This window comes from Leopardus geoffroyi, chromosome C3 (assembly GCF_018350155.1).
Source record: "Leopardus geoffroyi isolate Oge1 chromosome C3, O.geoffroyi_Oge1_pat1.0, whole genome shotgun sequence".
In the NCBI taxonomy this organism is placed as follows: domain Eukaryota; kingdom Metazoa; phylum Chordata; class Mammalia; order Carnivora; family Felidae; genus Leopardus; species Leopardus geoffroyi.
Genome location: NC_059338.1, coordinates 81,087,125 through 81,102,739, shown reverse-complemented (window position 1 = coordinate 81,102,739; position 15,615 = coordinate 81,087,125). Strand labels below are relative to the sequence as shown.

General features: G+C 46.5%; 1 protein-coding gene across 3 annotated transcripts in view; it reads right to left on the bottom strand.

The window, feature by feature from the left end:
* Nucleotides 1-15,615, bottom strand: part of ADCY8 (adenylate cyclase 8) — a 224,807-nt gene that overhangs the window by 139,458 nt on the left and 69,734 nt on the right. For all 3 annotated transcript variants that reach the window (XM_045453661.1, XM_045453662.1, XM_045453663.1), the window contains exon 3: nt 651-781. In XM_045453661.1, coding sequence (XP_045309617.1) covers nt 651-781 — 131 coding nt within the window. The remainder of the gene's footprint in view (nt 1-650; nt 782-15,615) is intronic.

Below are 15,615 nucleotides of genomic sequence, written 5' to 3'. Positions count from 1 at the left end.
GGGTAGATGGATGGGTGGGCAAGTGGATGGATGATGGATGGATGGGTGGGTGAGAGGATGGGTGGATGGATGGATAGCTGGGTAAGTGGATGGATGGATGGATGGATGGATGGATAGGTGAATGGATGAGTGGATGGGTAGATGGTTGGGTAAGCAGGTGGATGGATGGATGGATGGATGGATGGATGGATGGGTGGATGGATGGGTGGATGGATGGATGGATAGGTGAATGGATGGGTGGATGGTTGGCCACAAATATGTTTGCAAAAAAAAAAAAACAAAACAACTGAGCTGTAATCCATTTTACATTGTTTTAAAAAAAGTTATATGAAGGAGACCAATGTGATCACCCCTGAAGTCTCTAGGTTGCATTTGGAATTAGTTTTTCAATCATAACGTAAAAGGCTTTTGCTTTTCCACTCGAAATGTAAAGGCAGGCAAGCCGACATAATTGTATTTCTCCGACATTCTTCTCGAGTCTCAATTTGGAAATGAACTCTATGATGAATAATCACTGGTTAATGAATTAATCAGCAAAATGAAGAAAGGCACTGGCATTCAGCCAGACAGAAGTCATGGCAGTCTAACGAGAGCAGCCAGTCACACACAGATCAAGTGCAGAGCAGGGGTCAGGGCGCTGTCTTTCTCACCTGACATTCTCATAGCGGTGGATGTAGATCCGATGGAATTGGTGCTGCAGGTGCTCGTCTTCAACGTTGGTCATGTCATTGATCATTTCCAGGACGACAAACCGGGGAAGCACAGACAGCACGAGCCGCTCCTGGAACACAACAAAGCAAAGGAGACGGATGGTCTCGTTAGGCCACCCAGCAAGTCTGAGATGGGTGCGTGCACCACGTAGAAGTCGTGGGGCTCTTGGCTGACCTTCTGGAGGAATTGCTAACTTCACACCATCCTTGAACATGACAAGTATCTACTGAGTAAGTGTTATTTGCTAGGCACTGTGCAGGATGTTGGGTAGACAGTGGTGATCCAAAGGAGTGTGGAGCTTATAGATATCCGATCATTAAACATCACCCACTCAAATGCACCCATACACATTCACAAAATGCGGCGAGTGCCATGCGAGAACAGGTCATGGCCACAGAGCGTGGCGGTTGATGACACGATTCAAATCAGGTTAGGAAGGGCCTTTTGGAGGACCTGATACTTAAACTGAAATCTGAAAGATTGGAATGAGCCAGCCCTGTGTAGTGCAAGAAGAAGAAAGGTCCAGGGAGAGGAAACAGCAGGTGTAAATGTTAAAAAAAAAAAAAAAAAAAAAAAAAGCAATGGTGTGGCTGGAGGGTGGTGACAGAGGGGTAGGGTGACAGATGATGAGGTTGCAGGGGTAGCCACGTCTCCCATGCTTGTGTAAGACGTCGTGGCACTTAATTCCATCTACAACTGGAGGCCACTGTGGATTTACATTTTAAAAGATCACCCTGGCTGTGGTTCGGAACACGAAATGTGACGAGGGTGCCCAGGGTAGAGGCAGAGAGACCAGCTGGGGAAGCTGCTCAGTGGTCCAGGTGAGAGGTGACGCTGAGACCAGACCTAGATGCCTGGCAGCTGCGATGGGAGGAGCAAAAGAGGGTGTGACCACGGGGAGGGCCAGGCTCTGAGTCTCCCTGATGGGGACAACGTGCTACGATTAATGAAATGGGGGACAAAACCAGGGTTAGGAGGTACTACCTCTTTATCAAGAGGAGAGAAACGAGACACACACGGCCTGAAAGCAGGGACCTAACACTTGACAGAAGAATGTTCTTCTGTTGCAATCAACATGGTAGATAAAAAAAAACAACAACCGATTCACCGGCCACAAGAACCAAATCCTAAAAAGACGGGTGCTGTGGGGACCAGGCAGGGATCTGGCTTCTTTGCTCTACAGTTTGCTGTGATGTGGAGCTGAGCTTAAGACAGGTGAATGCCCAACACCGAAGTTTCTCGTATCTTTATAGTTATTTATGGCTCTTAAGGATTTTCACCATCCATTTGCAAAACGCCGACACTAAGCAGGGACAAGTTATCACTGGCCTTGCATGGAGACGGAGTCCAGGAGAGATTAAATTACTCGCATGGCCTGCACAGTGACCAAGTGGCAGGGGAGGTGGGAAAGCCCTGGGTTTTGAGGGTGACTGGAGTCTGGACCTTGTCTTCCTTGCCGATAGTCACGTAGCATTCGGCGAGCTCTACGTTCTCTGTGCTTTAGTTCCCCAATTTGGCAAACAGCAATAAAATCATCTACTTCCCAGGGTTGCTGCGAAAATTTCAATGAGATAAAACATGAAATGGGCCTGGCATGAATCCTCTCTCTACTTAACTTAACTGCTTAACTCTACTCTACTTAACTGCTCTACTTAACTCGGCTCCCACGCAAGGGGCTTTATTAGTGAAGGGCCTACAGAGTTTCGTACGATGAGGCTTCTCCTCTCTTGAAGGCTGTCTCACAGTGGGACTGAGAAGCATGTTTATTGCAAACACCCCTGCACCATATCCATTTTGTGCTCATTAGTGCTTTTTGCCAACTTCCTAGGTACCCGTGGCCTTGCTCGCGCATCGCTGCTGGACGGGAGTAGGTGCTAATCATGGCTTTGCGGGGCACTCAGTGCCTGAAAATAGTAGGCACTCAATAAATACTTCCTAAACAAATGGTGAACACACAGAGGGCAGAGATTGTGCCCAGATCATGACTGGACCCCCTACCCTGGCCAGCACAGTCCATGCACAGGATGATTATTTGCTAGACAGACTTTTTTTTTCTTTTTGAGAGAGAGAGAGAAAGAAAGAGAGAGAGAGAGTATGCACAAGAAGGTAAGAGGGACAGAGAGAAAGAGAGAGAGAATCCTCAGCAGGCTCTACGCTGAGGGCAGAGTCCAATGTGGGACTCAATCCCATGATTCTGGAATCATGACCTGATGATCATGGCCAACTGACCCACCCAAGTGCCCCTAAACAGATTCTTTAAGTGGCAATGCACACTCACCTCAAAGGATGATATCAATGCCTTCATGGGAGACTTTAAAACTAAAATTCTAAGAGAAAAATTCTCCAGCACCCAGACTTGCCAGTCTCCAGTCAGTGGTGTTACCTATAAAAGCCCATTTTCAGGGCACCTGGGTGGCTCAGTTGGTTAAGCGTCCGAATCTTGATTTCGGTTCAGGTCATGATCCAACCATCATTAGACCGAGCCCTGCATTAGGCTCAGCACGGAGCACAGAGCCTGCTTGGGATTCTCTCTCTCTCCCTCTCTCTCTGCCCTCTCCCACGGGTTCTCTCTCTGTTTCAAAACAAATAAATAAACTTAAAAAAGCCCACTGTCAGCACTTTTGTTTGCCTCAGATCTGTTCACTGCTTGAGAAATACCGCTCAAGTCCCCTGAAAACACAATCAGAAAGAAAATGAGGAAGTTGGCCCCTTAATGCAATTCCCAGCTCCTGCTGAGGGACAATATCTGATTTTCTGCTCTGGAGATCAGAGGGATGAGAATCTCTCCTGGAGCCAGACTGTGGCCAGGGTGGCCTTTGTGCTCAGAGTCTGCACATCTTCCCCCCCCACCCCCACCCCCGGGGCGTTTTCCATCTGCAATGAAAAGGGACCCAGGTTGATTCAAAGAGCACCATTGGCTCCTGCCTGGACTTCCTTTCCTCTCCCATCGTGTGCTCTATTCACGTCACCAGAAGCTGCTTCAGGGCATCAACTGCTACAGTGGCCCCTGGGGGGAGGTCCAGGTGAGAAATGGTGAGGGATTCAAGAGGTTTATTTTATGCAGATGATTGTCCTGGGGGAGATTGTCCCCCATGCAGACAGCACTTCTGGGCTTCTATGCCCCAGTGATTCTGAATGCCTTTAGGAAGAACCCACCATTCCCAGGCTGTTGCAAACTGAGAGACCTCTCACCGACCTGTCTCTACGGCAGGGCAAAGCGGGGTTAACGGCAGTGAAAGTCAAGGCACCAAGAGACCTCTCCTGGGGTTATAGACAGTATCTTATTTTTACTGACCACTCACACTGTAGCACACCAAATGCTTTGTATCCGGTATCTGATCAAAACCTCCCGTTAATTGTAGGAGGAAGTTACAATCCTTGTCCCATTTCACGCACGAGGATACGGAGATTCAAAGAGTTTTAGGGGAAATCCGGAAGCCCAAGGTCATGCACTTGGCAAGTGCACAGGGAAGACTCAAGCCCACGTTCTTTTTACCGACGCCTGGTTCATAATTCATCCGTTTATTCATGCACTCACCATGTCAAAGAGGAGGGGCTCTGTGCCAGATGCAGCGCGGAGCAGGGAGAATCAGCAGAAAACAAGAATGGACACGGCACTTGCCTCTGTAGAGCCAAGGTTCTAGAGCTGGAAAATGGACCCTGGAAGAAATGAAGGCGAGCCCGGTGGCGGCTCTGGCTGAATGGTCAGGGAGGGACTCCTCAAGGTGACTGAAGCTGGGATGTGAAGGACAGAAGGAACTAGTCTTAAGGAAAGCTAGAGAAGGTGCTGCAGGCACAGGGCAACAGCCAGTACGGAAGCTACGGGATGCAGTCTCTTTGGAAATTCATTCATTCATTCACTCAACACATTTTTACTGAGATTCTACTGTAGACAAGTATGTTAGCTGCTACGACTACAGGAGAGAACCAGCAGATGGGATCCTGAATTCCGTGGGGGGGCCTATAGTCTCCGTCTCAGAGAAGACAGGCACAAGATGTGATAGTCGTGCTATCCGAGAGGTCCCACGAAAAGGAGCTTGACAAGCACTAGGACAGTAAGTCAGGAACAGGCCCTCACTAGTGCTGTGGGCAGATAACCCGGCGACGTGGGGCAGACTGCTCTATAAGCCACAGATGAGGTCCTGGGTAGCCTTTCGAGAGCTGCAAAGGCAAGAGAGGAGAGGCTGGGCTCCTACTCAGTGGGTCCTCAAGACTCAGAGCGAGGCAGAGAGCAGGGGATGAGAACTTCACCTCCAGACTAACCATTCGGTATTTCGTCTCAGGAATAAGGCATGGGCTCATCCCTAGTACAGGGGCTCACCAGCCCAGTGTTTTAAACCCTCCAGGGGGCGCCTGGGTGGCTCAGTCGGTTAAGCGTCCGACTTCAGCTCAGGTCACGATCTCGCGGTCCGTGAGTTCGAGCCCCGCGTCGGGCTCTGGGCTGATGGCTCAGAGCCTGGAGCCTGCTTCCGATTCTGTGTCTCCCTCTCTCTCTGCCCCTCCCCCATTCATGCTCTGTCTCTCTCTGTCTCAAAAATAAATAAAACGTTAAACCCTCCAGTTATTCCAATGGGCCACGCAGTCCTCTGATCATAACGGACCTGTCCCTGGGATGCCTTCCTTCACTGGTCTGCGGAAGTGACACCACTTCCATGAAGCTCCCCCTGAATCCTCCTATGCCAGGTAGACCTGCCTACCTCTGCCCTGACTGCAACCTGCACCGGCCTCTGACTTTACTGCAGCAGCGGCTTTCCTGGGTGACCTCCACTTACCAATTCTCTGGATTACCTGACTCAGTGGGTCCGCTTTTTCCAGTCCCCCCTTGACACCTGTCAGCTGAGCACTGCGGGGCTGAAGCTCCCCCAGCTCATAAGGAGCTCTCTAGACGCCCGTAGCTTCTATTCCTTATGTAGCCCCACGCCGGCCAGGAGGTACTGGGCTTGTTCCCAAACGTGATTATGTCACTTCATCTGTTGGTGCACTCATTCTATTTAATTAGATACTAAATTAGAATTTTAAAACAAGTAGGAACAAGTGATGCTCTTTGTATGCAAATGCAGTCGAATGCTTGGGAAAAACCCGGTAATGCTGGGTAGCTAAGACACTGTCACCAAATCAGATGTGGGCAAGGTGGCCATGAATATTTGTGGGAAAAGTAATAAAAATTCAAAAGTCACTCTGATCATGTTGCAAGTCCTTTTCAATCCTTGCTCCATGTTAAGGAACTAGAAGCCTTGGCCGATGCCCAATTAGCTACGGTCTCAATAAGAAACAATAGATCCAAGCTAAAAATAAATGCGTGGGCTTTATATCAAAAGACCAGACAATGGATTTGTTATTTTATGTTTAAGTTATAAGCCAAATGTTTAAGTACAATGTTTCAGAATTCCCCATTTTAACCCACTTTTCCAATTCATCAAGCAACTTCTCATCCTGATGGCTTCAACTGAAGCGATCTTGCAATTCTTGTTTAGATGTCTGTCCGTGAAGCCTTTGAGAGTCGCGGTGGTGTTCTGTCCACCTCCAGAACCCAACACAGGCTTGGTAAGGAAAGAGTGGCCATATTATCCAGATTCCTCTGTTGCCGGATAGATAGATACCCTCGTCTGCTTCAGAAAACTCAGGCTTTATCCCAAGTATACTGGGATGTCTCACGGAATCGAAGGGCAAAACGGAGGCTGGGTATGGGGAACCAAAGGGGACCCATAAGGACTCTTTCCCCTAAATGTGGATCTCTGCTTCTCCTCCAAGCTGGCTTCATCCTTCTCTGTCACTGCTCATTCACTGAGAGCTCTTGGTCCTTATCCCTTATAGCTTTGGCCAACTTAAGAAGAGTCTCGCTCAGTTCAAGCCTCAACGTGTCTTCTAGATGACTACCAGACACATGAAAAGATGCTTCACATCGCTCATCATCAGGGAAATACAAATCAAAACCACAATGAGGTATCACCTCACCTCTGCCTGGCTCAAATTAACGACACAGGAAACAACAGATGCTGGCAAGGATGTGGAGAAACGGGAACCCTCCTGCACTGTTGGTGGGAATGCAAACTGGTGCAGCCACTCTGGAAAACAGTGTGGAGCTTCCTCAAAAGGTTAAAAATAGCACTACCCTATGACCCAGCAATGGCACCACTCGGTCTTTATCCAAAGGGTACAAAAATGCTGATTCCAAGGAGTATATGCAACCCAATGTTTATAACAGGGCTATCAAGAATAGCCCAACTATGGAAAGAGCCCAAATGTCCTTCGACTGCTGAATGGATAAAGAAGATATGGTATAAATACAATGGAATATTATTCAACCACCAGAAAGAATGAAATCTTGCCATCTGTAATGACTTGGATAGAGCTAGAGTGTATTATGCTAAGCGAAAAGTCAGTCAGAGGAAGATAAATACCATACGATTTCACTCGTGGAATTTAGTAAACAAAATAGACGAATAAATGGGAAGGGGAAAAAAGAGAGAGGGAAGCAAACCATAAGAGACTCTTCAAGATAGGGAACACACTGAGGATTGGTGGAGGGAGGTGGGTGGGGGACGGGCTAGATGGGGGAAGGGGATTCAGGAGGGCACTTGTTATGATGAGCCCTGGGTGTTGTATGTAAGTGATGAATCACTGAATTCTGCTCCTGAAACCAATGTCCCACTGTATGTTAACTAACCAGAATTTAAATAGAATTTTGGAAGAAGACAAAAAAGACTTAACACGTCTGCCTAAGGAGTCAAACATCCAGACCTGCCTAAGGCTCACGGTCAGAGATGCAGGGGCACAATAAAGAGAATGGTCATCACTGAAGTGACCCTTGAGAAAGGGGTGGGTTGGGTGCAGAGGGGAGAAACTAAAGTCCCCCTTCCTTCCATATTCGTGGAAGGAAAGGATGAGTAAACTATAAACACCTGCTCCTGAAAAGAATCCCGCTTTGACCACAGGGGTGCAGAGCAGGGAACGTGGAGACATGGGTAAGTTAGAGGAAGGTCGGTCATAGGCATGGCTCTGGCTGCAAACCCTAGCCCTGCCCGCTCCTACCTCTGTGACTTGGGATCTGCTCTTTAGCTTTTCTGTACCACAATTTCCCCATCTGTAAATCGGGGCTGGTGATAACAGCATCGATCTGCCAGGGCTGTAGAATTAAGTGAGTTAGTATTTGTAAAAGAATTAGAGACGGTCTAGCACACTGGAACCACAGCCCACGTGCTGATGAAATTCACCGGCATGCATGCTGTATTTTAAGCACTGTTTCAGAGCTCTGATTGTGCACTGGTGTAAAAACTTAAAGCTCTTAGAGGAGGAACACGACGCAGCAAATACGGGGAGAATGCACAGACAGAACCTAAAAAGGCAATTGGGGTACACGGTGAAAAGCTTCAGCTGCACTTGTAAAAATTAAAATTTCTTAAGTTTTTATTACCAAAAATCTTGACTCTGGCATTTGAGTTTGTATCACAAAGGGATGTTATAGGATTTTCACGCAGAACTGCTACCATTTCTGAAAGGTAAGTGTGAGCACAGAGGTGCAGAAGCCGTTGTTGAACTGGCTCCCGAAGGCGTATTCCATATACGCACTTCAGGCTGATTCGGCAAGGAGGCTGAAAAGTCTGGAGACCGTCCATGCCTCCTTGGTGATGGTCTAAGACCACCAGGATCCTTTGGTTCTCCTCAGAAATACAAACACTACAAGGTTTGGAGTCAGGCAAGCTTGCAGTTTGCTCAACAGCTGGCCCACCTTGCGACCACAATAACCTCTATGACCCCTCTGTGCCTCAGTTTCTTCATCTACAAAATGGGAATAGTACTGCCTGCCTCCCAGGATTGTTGTTTACACTAAAGCCCCTTTTATAGATCCTGGCACACAGTAGGTGCTTACTAAATAGCAGTAGTGATCAGGTGTGCTTTAATTCATTCCAGCAGCCAGCTCACAAGCCAGAGGCTGCGTTACTCTCTCGTCTGTAGTCCACGATGGGGAACACACTTTAAAGAATGCACACCTTCTGGGATGAGCACTGGGTGTTGTATGGAAACCAATCTGACAATAAATTTCATATTAAAAAAATAAAGAATGAGTAACAAAATTCAGGTTTCAGGGAAGTTTTTCTTCTTTTCATCTTTTCAAGGAGTTAAGATTTTTCCAGGTCCCTTCATTTAGTAGTTCCCAGGCAAGGCTCTTTCCTTATTCTTCGATTTGCTTAAGCATTGCTGAATGCCTACTGTATGCCGGGAGAGTCCAGTGCGCAAGGCCAACAAAAGTCCTGCCTTCACAGACCTCGGCTCACTGCAGGGAATTTAAAACAATAGCAACATAGTCAAAACTGCTTTGCTGTTTATTATCATCACCAGTCACCATTTACCCTTGATATTCCAGTTTGAAACAATGTCAGTGACGAAATACTCCCCTCTACTCCCCAGGCATCTGCTTAGTAGAGATGGCATATGGTCACCCTGTCCCCACAACTTTTAGCTCTTTCAATGCAGAATGACCCATGACAGGGCAGCACACGCCTTCGTCATCGGTTTTACACCCTCCCCGACGCTTAGCACTCGCGGGGGAACTCACAGCTGAGGGCCTCCTCTGGTGGGTTGACAACTCTTACATTATCGGACAGAAAGGAAGGCAATTTCTGGGTCGGTAATACAATGATAAATCAAAGGCAGTAGTATGACAGTCGGGCACAATGCTGAGCTGCCCTGAAAGGAATTTCGTCAAATATGAGGAATAAAGAACACATTTGCTGTATGCAGGAGACACGAGGGGCCGAATCTGCTCCCAAGCAGCTCCTCTAGAAAAATCTTCTTTTTGGGGCACCTGGGTGGCTCAGTCGGTTGGGCGTCCGACTTCGGCTCAGGTCATGATCTCACGGTCCATGAGTTCGAGCCCCGCGTCGGGCTCTGGGCTGACAGCTCAGAGCCTGGAGCCTGTTTCAGATTCTGTGTTTCCCTCTCTCTCTGACCCTCCCCCATTCATGCTCTGTCTCTCTCTGTCTCAAAAATAAACGAACATTAAAAAAAAACCAAAAATCTTTCTTTTAAGCACTTCTTACGGCTTGAGGATTTCAGTCTTTTTAGAGAGCGCTAAAAGGTTCTTTCACATAAGGTTTGCCACTCTTCTCCGACACAGAAAAAAGTAAACACCGGGCCAGTTTCAATAAAAAGACATTGATATATAGGTCAGAAATCCACAACTGGAAGACATGATTTTGAGTCTCTTACCGACCCACTGTCTGATCTTGGGCAAGCTCCTTGATACTTCTGAATCTGAATTTTCTTAGGTGTAAAGGCAGGCATTGAACTTTGCTCTGCTGGCTTCACAGACGGTGAGATATTCCAGCTGGATATTATCACGTCTTAAAAAAAATAGGAGGGGCACCTGGGTGGCTCAGCGGGTTAGGTGTCCAACTCTTGATTTCGGCTTAGGTCATGATCTCACGGTTGGTGAGTTGGAGCCCCTCATTGGGCTTTAGTGCTGACCATGCACAGCCTGCTTGGGATTCTCCTTCTCTCCCTCCCTCTCTCTGACTCTCCCCTGCTCACATTCTCTCTCTCTTTCAAAATAAATAAATGAAGCTTTAAAAAAAATTAAGAGTTTGCCAGTTAGAGTTAGAGAAGACCGTTCAGACAATGAACAAAGACACAGGATGGACAGGGGATGGCAAGTTTGTGGGTGAGTTCACCGTGGTCGAAGGTTCTCTGTGAAGGACTAATCAGAATAGAGACTTGAGAATTCCACTGGGAACAGTGTGGCATGGCCCTTGCAAATTGTGGCAAGGAATTTGGTCTTTAGCTCATGGGGGAATAGGGAGCCAATGATTTTTTAAGTGGGAGAGGGGAAGGGAAGTAATATTATTTGTGTGACTCTAGAGAATGGACTGCAAGCCTAGGGGACAGACAGAAAATAGGTGACATAGTCGTGGCTAAGTCTCCAGCAAAGAAAGTAGATCTGAACGTGGGTCAGTGCAGTGGGCAAAGAGGAGAAAAAAGGGAAGCTACTATTATTGCATATAGGCTGAAAAATTTTCCAATTTTTGAAATTGCACAAGGGATTAAACAGAAAAAAATGGTATATACATATATATATATATACACACATATATATGTACATACACATACACATTTTTAGCACTTTGTATGTGTGTGTGTGTGTATATATATATATACATATATACATATATATACATATATATACATATATATATATGTATGTGTATATATGCTTGGGATTCTCTCCCTTTCTCTCTTCCCCTCTTCAACTTGCATGCAAGCTTGCACTCTCTCTCTCAAAATAAATAAATAACCTAAAAAAAAGAATTTCCAGCTCTTTTTCCATTTCCATCTCTCTACGATCATAAATCTGAAAAGGGAAATTCCTTTTAATATTATTCATCTATTTACTTAAGTAATCATTCATCAATTATTTTTCAAGCTCTCCCTCAAAATGACACAATGTAATGAGGAAAAGGCCGCTCCTCTCGCTGAACTTCAGACAAGTACAGAAAGATATCAGGGTGGTAAGTGCAGCGATGGACGGGAGGTGAGGGGCAGTGTGAGTCCAATTAAGGGTATCTTGACCCAGTCAGGGAAGTCTTCCTGGAAGAGGTGGTTCTTGAGCCGAGTTTTGGTTGTGAGTAGAGGAAATCGTCTGAGTGAAGCCATGATGACGGTGTACTCATAGTGCTTCAAATAGCTGAATGTGGAGAAGGGCCAGGTCTTAAAGTCACTCCTGTGCTAAACTAAGAAACAGTAACTTCACCTTGAAAGCTAAGGGGAGCCCCTGAAGGATCTTTTTCTTATCGGTAACTGAAGTGTAATTTACAGAAAGGGACATGGGCGTATCCTAGATGTACAGCTGGATGTATTTCCACAAATGAAACACGCTCTCGTGAACAGAACCCAGACCCAAAAGCAGAACAGGACAGCAACCCAAAAGCCCCTCGTGTCCCCCAGCAGTCCACACGTTATTTAGCAAAGCAAATGCCTAAGAAAGAATAGCAATCGTATTGTCAAAATAGGATTCTGTCCACCACCACTGCTCCTGTTGGCCGGCACTAATGGGTCCAACTCTGTACGTGAATCGTCTCATTTTGTCCTCACCACAACTCATGAGAATGATACCTTTATCATCCTTGCTTTACAGATGTGGAAACGGAGGCACAGAGAGACTGGAGAGCTGTGTCAAAGGCACACAAAGGGGCACAGAAAGGCAGCACCTGAATGCAAAGTCAGGTGTCTTGGTCCATTAGTGAGTGAGTTCACCACACCAGGCTCTGTGTTATGGAGCCTGATTCAGGTTCATTCTTTCCTCCGGGACAGAGGGTCACCTGGGACTGCCTCTCATGCCACAAGCTTTTCCACATCTTCATATAATGTACTGTGGAATATCACTCGCTACTCACTCATGCGTCTGGAGAACTGTTATTTAGCAAGCATGTACTAAGGAATGAGCGAGTGCTATTTATTTCACTGGGCAAAGCAGGGGACGATCTTCACTTCTGCCTCCCCCATGCTCGCGGTGCAGTCGGCTGAGAGGCTGAAAATTGCTGCCATAAAATATTAACAGCAGTGCACTAAACATCAGTTCAGGACACCACCTGGCTCTTGCCTGTTTCAAAGAGATGGCGGGATAAGAGATGTGGAAGATGAGATGCTTTGAGCTGGTGGAGAGTCAGAACTCCCAACGCCAAAGCTTACTTTTTCCTGTCCTGAGCTTCATATAACGGAATCACCTGTTCTCCTTTGTGTCTGGCTTCCCTCGCTCTCCACCCAGGAAGAATGGGTCACTGATGGATCTCCTGTGACCTTCTGGCAGCCACTGAAGGGAGTCATCCACTACTCCTCCTTGGAACGTCTTCTGGTTCTGGTCTATGCACCTGGCTCTTCTGATTTGTTGTTGTTGTTGGGCTGTTTTCATCTTATTTTTATTTTTTTAAACTTCTTAACATCTTTGCGGATTGTTTCTCCTCTACCTACCCCTTTAAATGTTGGAGGACTCCAGAGCTCAGCACCATTCTTCTTCCTGTTTTCTCATTTGCACTACCCTCCTGGATTAATTCCTCTAGGGAAATGGCTTTTACACCATACATATGTTGACCCACTCCAGAGGCTGTATTTCAATCTTAGCCTGTCTGCTGGACTCTAAGATCTATATCCAAGTGCCTAAACTTGACACATCCACTTTGATGAACAATAGCAACCCAAATTTACTTGACCCAGATATGTGCTCTGGCCCAGTTTCCCATCATTCATCCCAATCAACACCACCCTCCAAGCACATGAACCTTTCTGCTCCTTGAACATGGTAATGAGCTTGTTCCCATCTCATGACCTCTGTGTTAGGTATTCCTTCTGCATGGAATGTTCGTCCCCCAGCTGCTTGTTTAATTTGCCTTTTCCCAAAGGTCTCAGTTCTTCAAAGCCCCAATCTGGAGTACTGCTCCTTGTCACCTCATCTATAATCATGGCATTGATCATGAAAAATTTCATGCTTATGCCTTTGTTCATTTGCTCACTGCTGATCTCCTCTCATCTCCCCCTAAGTCCACGAGAGCAAGGATCTTCGTGGTATCCTGAGTACCTTGAGCAATGTCTGGGACACAGTAGGCACTCCGTAAATGTCAGCTGACTTTCTTCACGAATGACTCACACCGCATCTTTCAGAGATACGCAGGCTGAGGAACCGTGACTGATCGCAGGAAGGCAAGAGGGAAACCGATAGGTGAGTTTAGAACTATTGAGAACACAGTCCACAGTGACAGACTGCCTCACTGGCTGTCAGTGTCCTCACGGCAGCTTTCTCAAGTGTCTAGGATCCCTGGGGACAAACATTTGAGAACAGTTGATCTGCACAGTGACCACGCATTAACCAGTATATTTTAATGTCTGTAACATCCTGATCTTCGACATTCTGGGAGAAGAGAAATCCCAGCGTATGTAGGTCAATATGGTTTTTCCATGTTATATAGTATATGGTATACCTACAATCATATGGTGTATAGGTCTTATGGTTTTCTTTCTTTTCATCATGTGTTTTGCTAAACTTCATGTTCCTTTTGTCAACAGGGCTGAGATCAATTTGCAGCACACACACACACACACACACAATGAAAGATCAAAACTTAGACTTTGATTCCTTTGGCGTTGTCAGGACAAAAGAGCTAGCAAGGCTATAACAAGGAAAGCAGAAATAAGGCAACATTAAACGTAAAATTTAAAAAGTCCAAGATGTCTATGTTGGAGTGGCTTCCTGAGCCTGAAAAATGCCATTTCTTAGATGTATCAATGGAACCAAAATACTTTGATATTCTCTTAGGGATCCGTTCATATTTATAAACCCGTTTTGTAGTCAGAGGTGGACATGTTATGTTCGTTGAAAATGAAAAATGTTTTCTCTAGTGGGCATTGAGGAAACCACGGGAAGGAGATCCAGATTTACCAGCCTGATCTTCATGTTACCCACGAGAAGGAAGAGATTTTGCTCTGATGTAAGACAAACTAAGTCTGAGGTCATTTTCTCACGGAATGATCTTGCAAGAGTGTCAATTTCTTTATCGGGAAAATGGGAATGAGAAGGAGCCTTCCATGCGGGTCTCACGGAAGTGACACTACATCTCTGATATATAGTGGGGGTTCCACCAAAGCTGACCGCCTCTCTCTCTCCTTTCCTCCTCCACGTTCCTTCCTGTCTACACTTTAACCTTCCAAAATGGACCAGAAAAGAAGGTTTATAATATAAACATCTAATACTAGAGATATCTAATATAAATAATATAATATTAGAACATGTGCCTTTTTTTTAAATGTTTTTATTTATTTTTGAGACAGAGAGAGACGGAGCACGAGCAGGGGAGGGGCAGAGAAAGAAGGAGACACAGAATCCGAAGCAGGCTCCAGGCTCTGAGCCGTCAGCACAGAGCCCAACTTGGGGCTTGAACTCACGGACCATGAGATCATGACCTGAGCTGAAGTCGGACGCTTAACCGACTGAGCCACCCAGGCGCCCCATAGAACATGTACCTTTTTTTTTTTTTTTTTTTTTTTTTTTTAAATTTTTTTTTCAACGTTTATTTATTTTTTGGGGGGGACAGAGAGAGACAGAGCATGAACGGGGGAGGGGCAGAGAGAGAGGGAGACACAGAATCGGAAACAGGCTCCAGGCTCTGAGCCATCAGCCCAGAGCCTGACGCGGGGCTCAAACTCACAGACCGCGAGATCGTGACCTGGCTGAAGTCGGACGCCCAACCGACTGCGCCACCCAGGCGCCCCGAACATGTACCTTTTTTGATAAGCCACACTGTCTACAACAAACATCTTCTCATGTGCTGTAAACCTATAGGTGGGGAGAAAAGTGAGGGATGTGGTTTTTGTCCGGTATTCTGCAGAGCTTCGGCAAAGGGGAATCACGGACAGCCCAACCTTACTAAATGTGGTAGATTGCATGTAAATATGTGCATAATAATTCCCCTTGGGTAGCGGCCTCCCATATGGATTCTTGGCTTGGCTAAGTCGCTTGCTTTGACCAACGGGACAAGAGCACATATGGCACAAGCGGAGGTGTGAAATGTGCCTGTTCACTGGGACTTCTATTACCTCCTGTAGTGCGTGGACCCCTGCGACCACCACGTGAATGTGCCCGAGCTCCCCCTTGGAGGACGAGAGACCACGTGGTAGAAAATTAGATGCCCTGGTCTCTGGTTTGCCAAACTGCCTGATGCGTGAGTGAGATCACCGCACAGGTAAGGGAGATCACCCGGCAGACATCAGTCCCACCCAGTGACTGGAGACACTCATCAGAGCCCAGAAGAACTCCCAGCCAACCCAGAGAACTGTCAGCTAAATAATGGTGATTATTTTAAGCCACTAAGTTTTGGGGTCATTATACAGCAAAAGGTGTAACCAATACTCTAGGGTAAC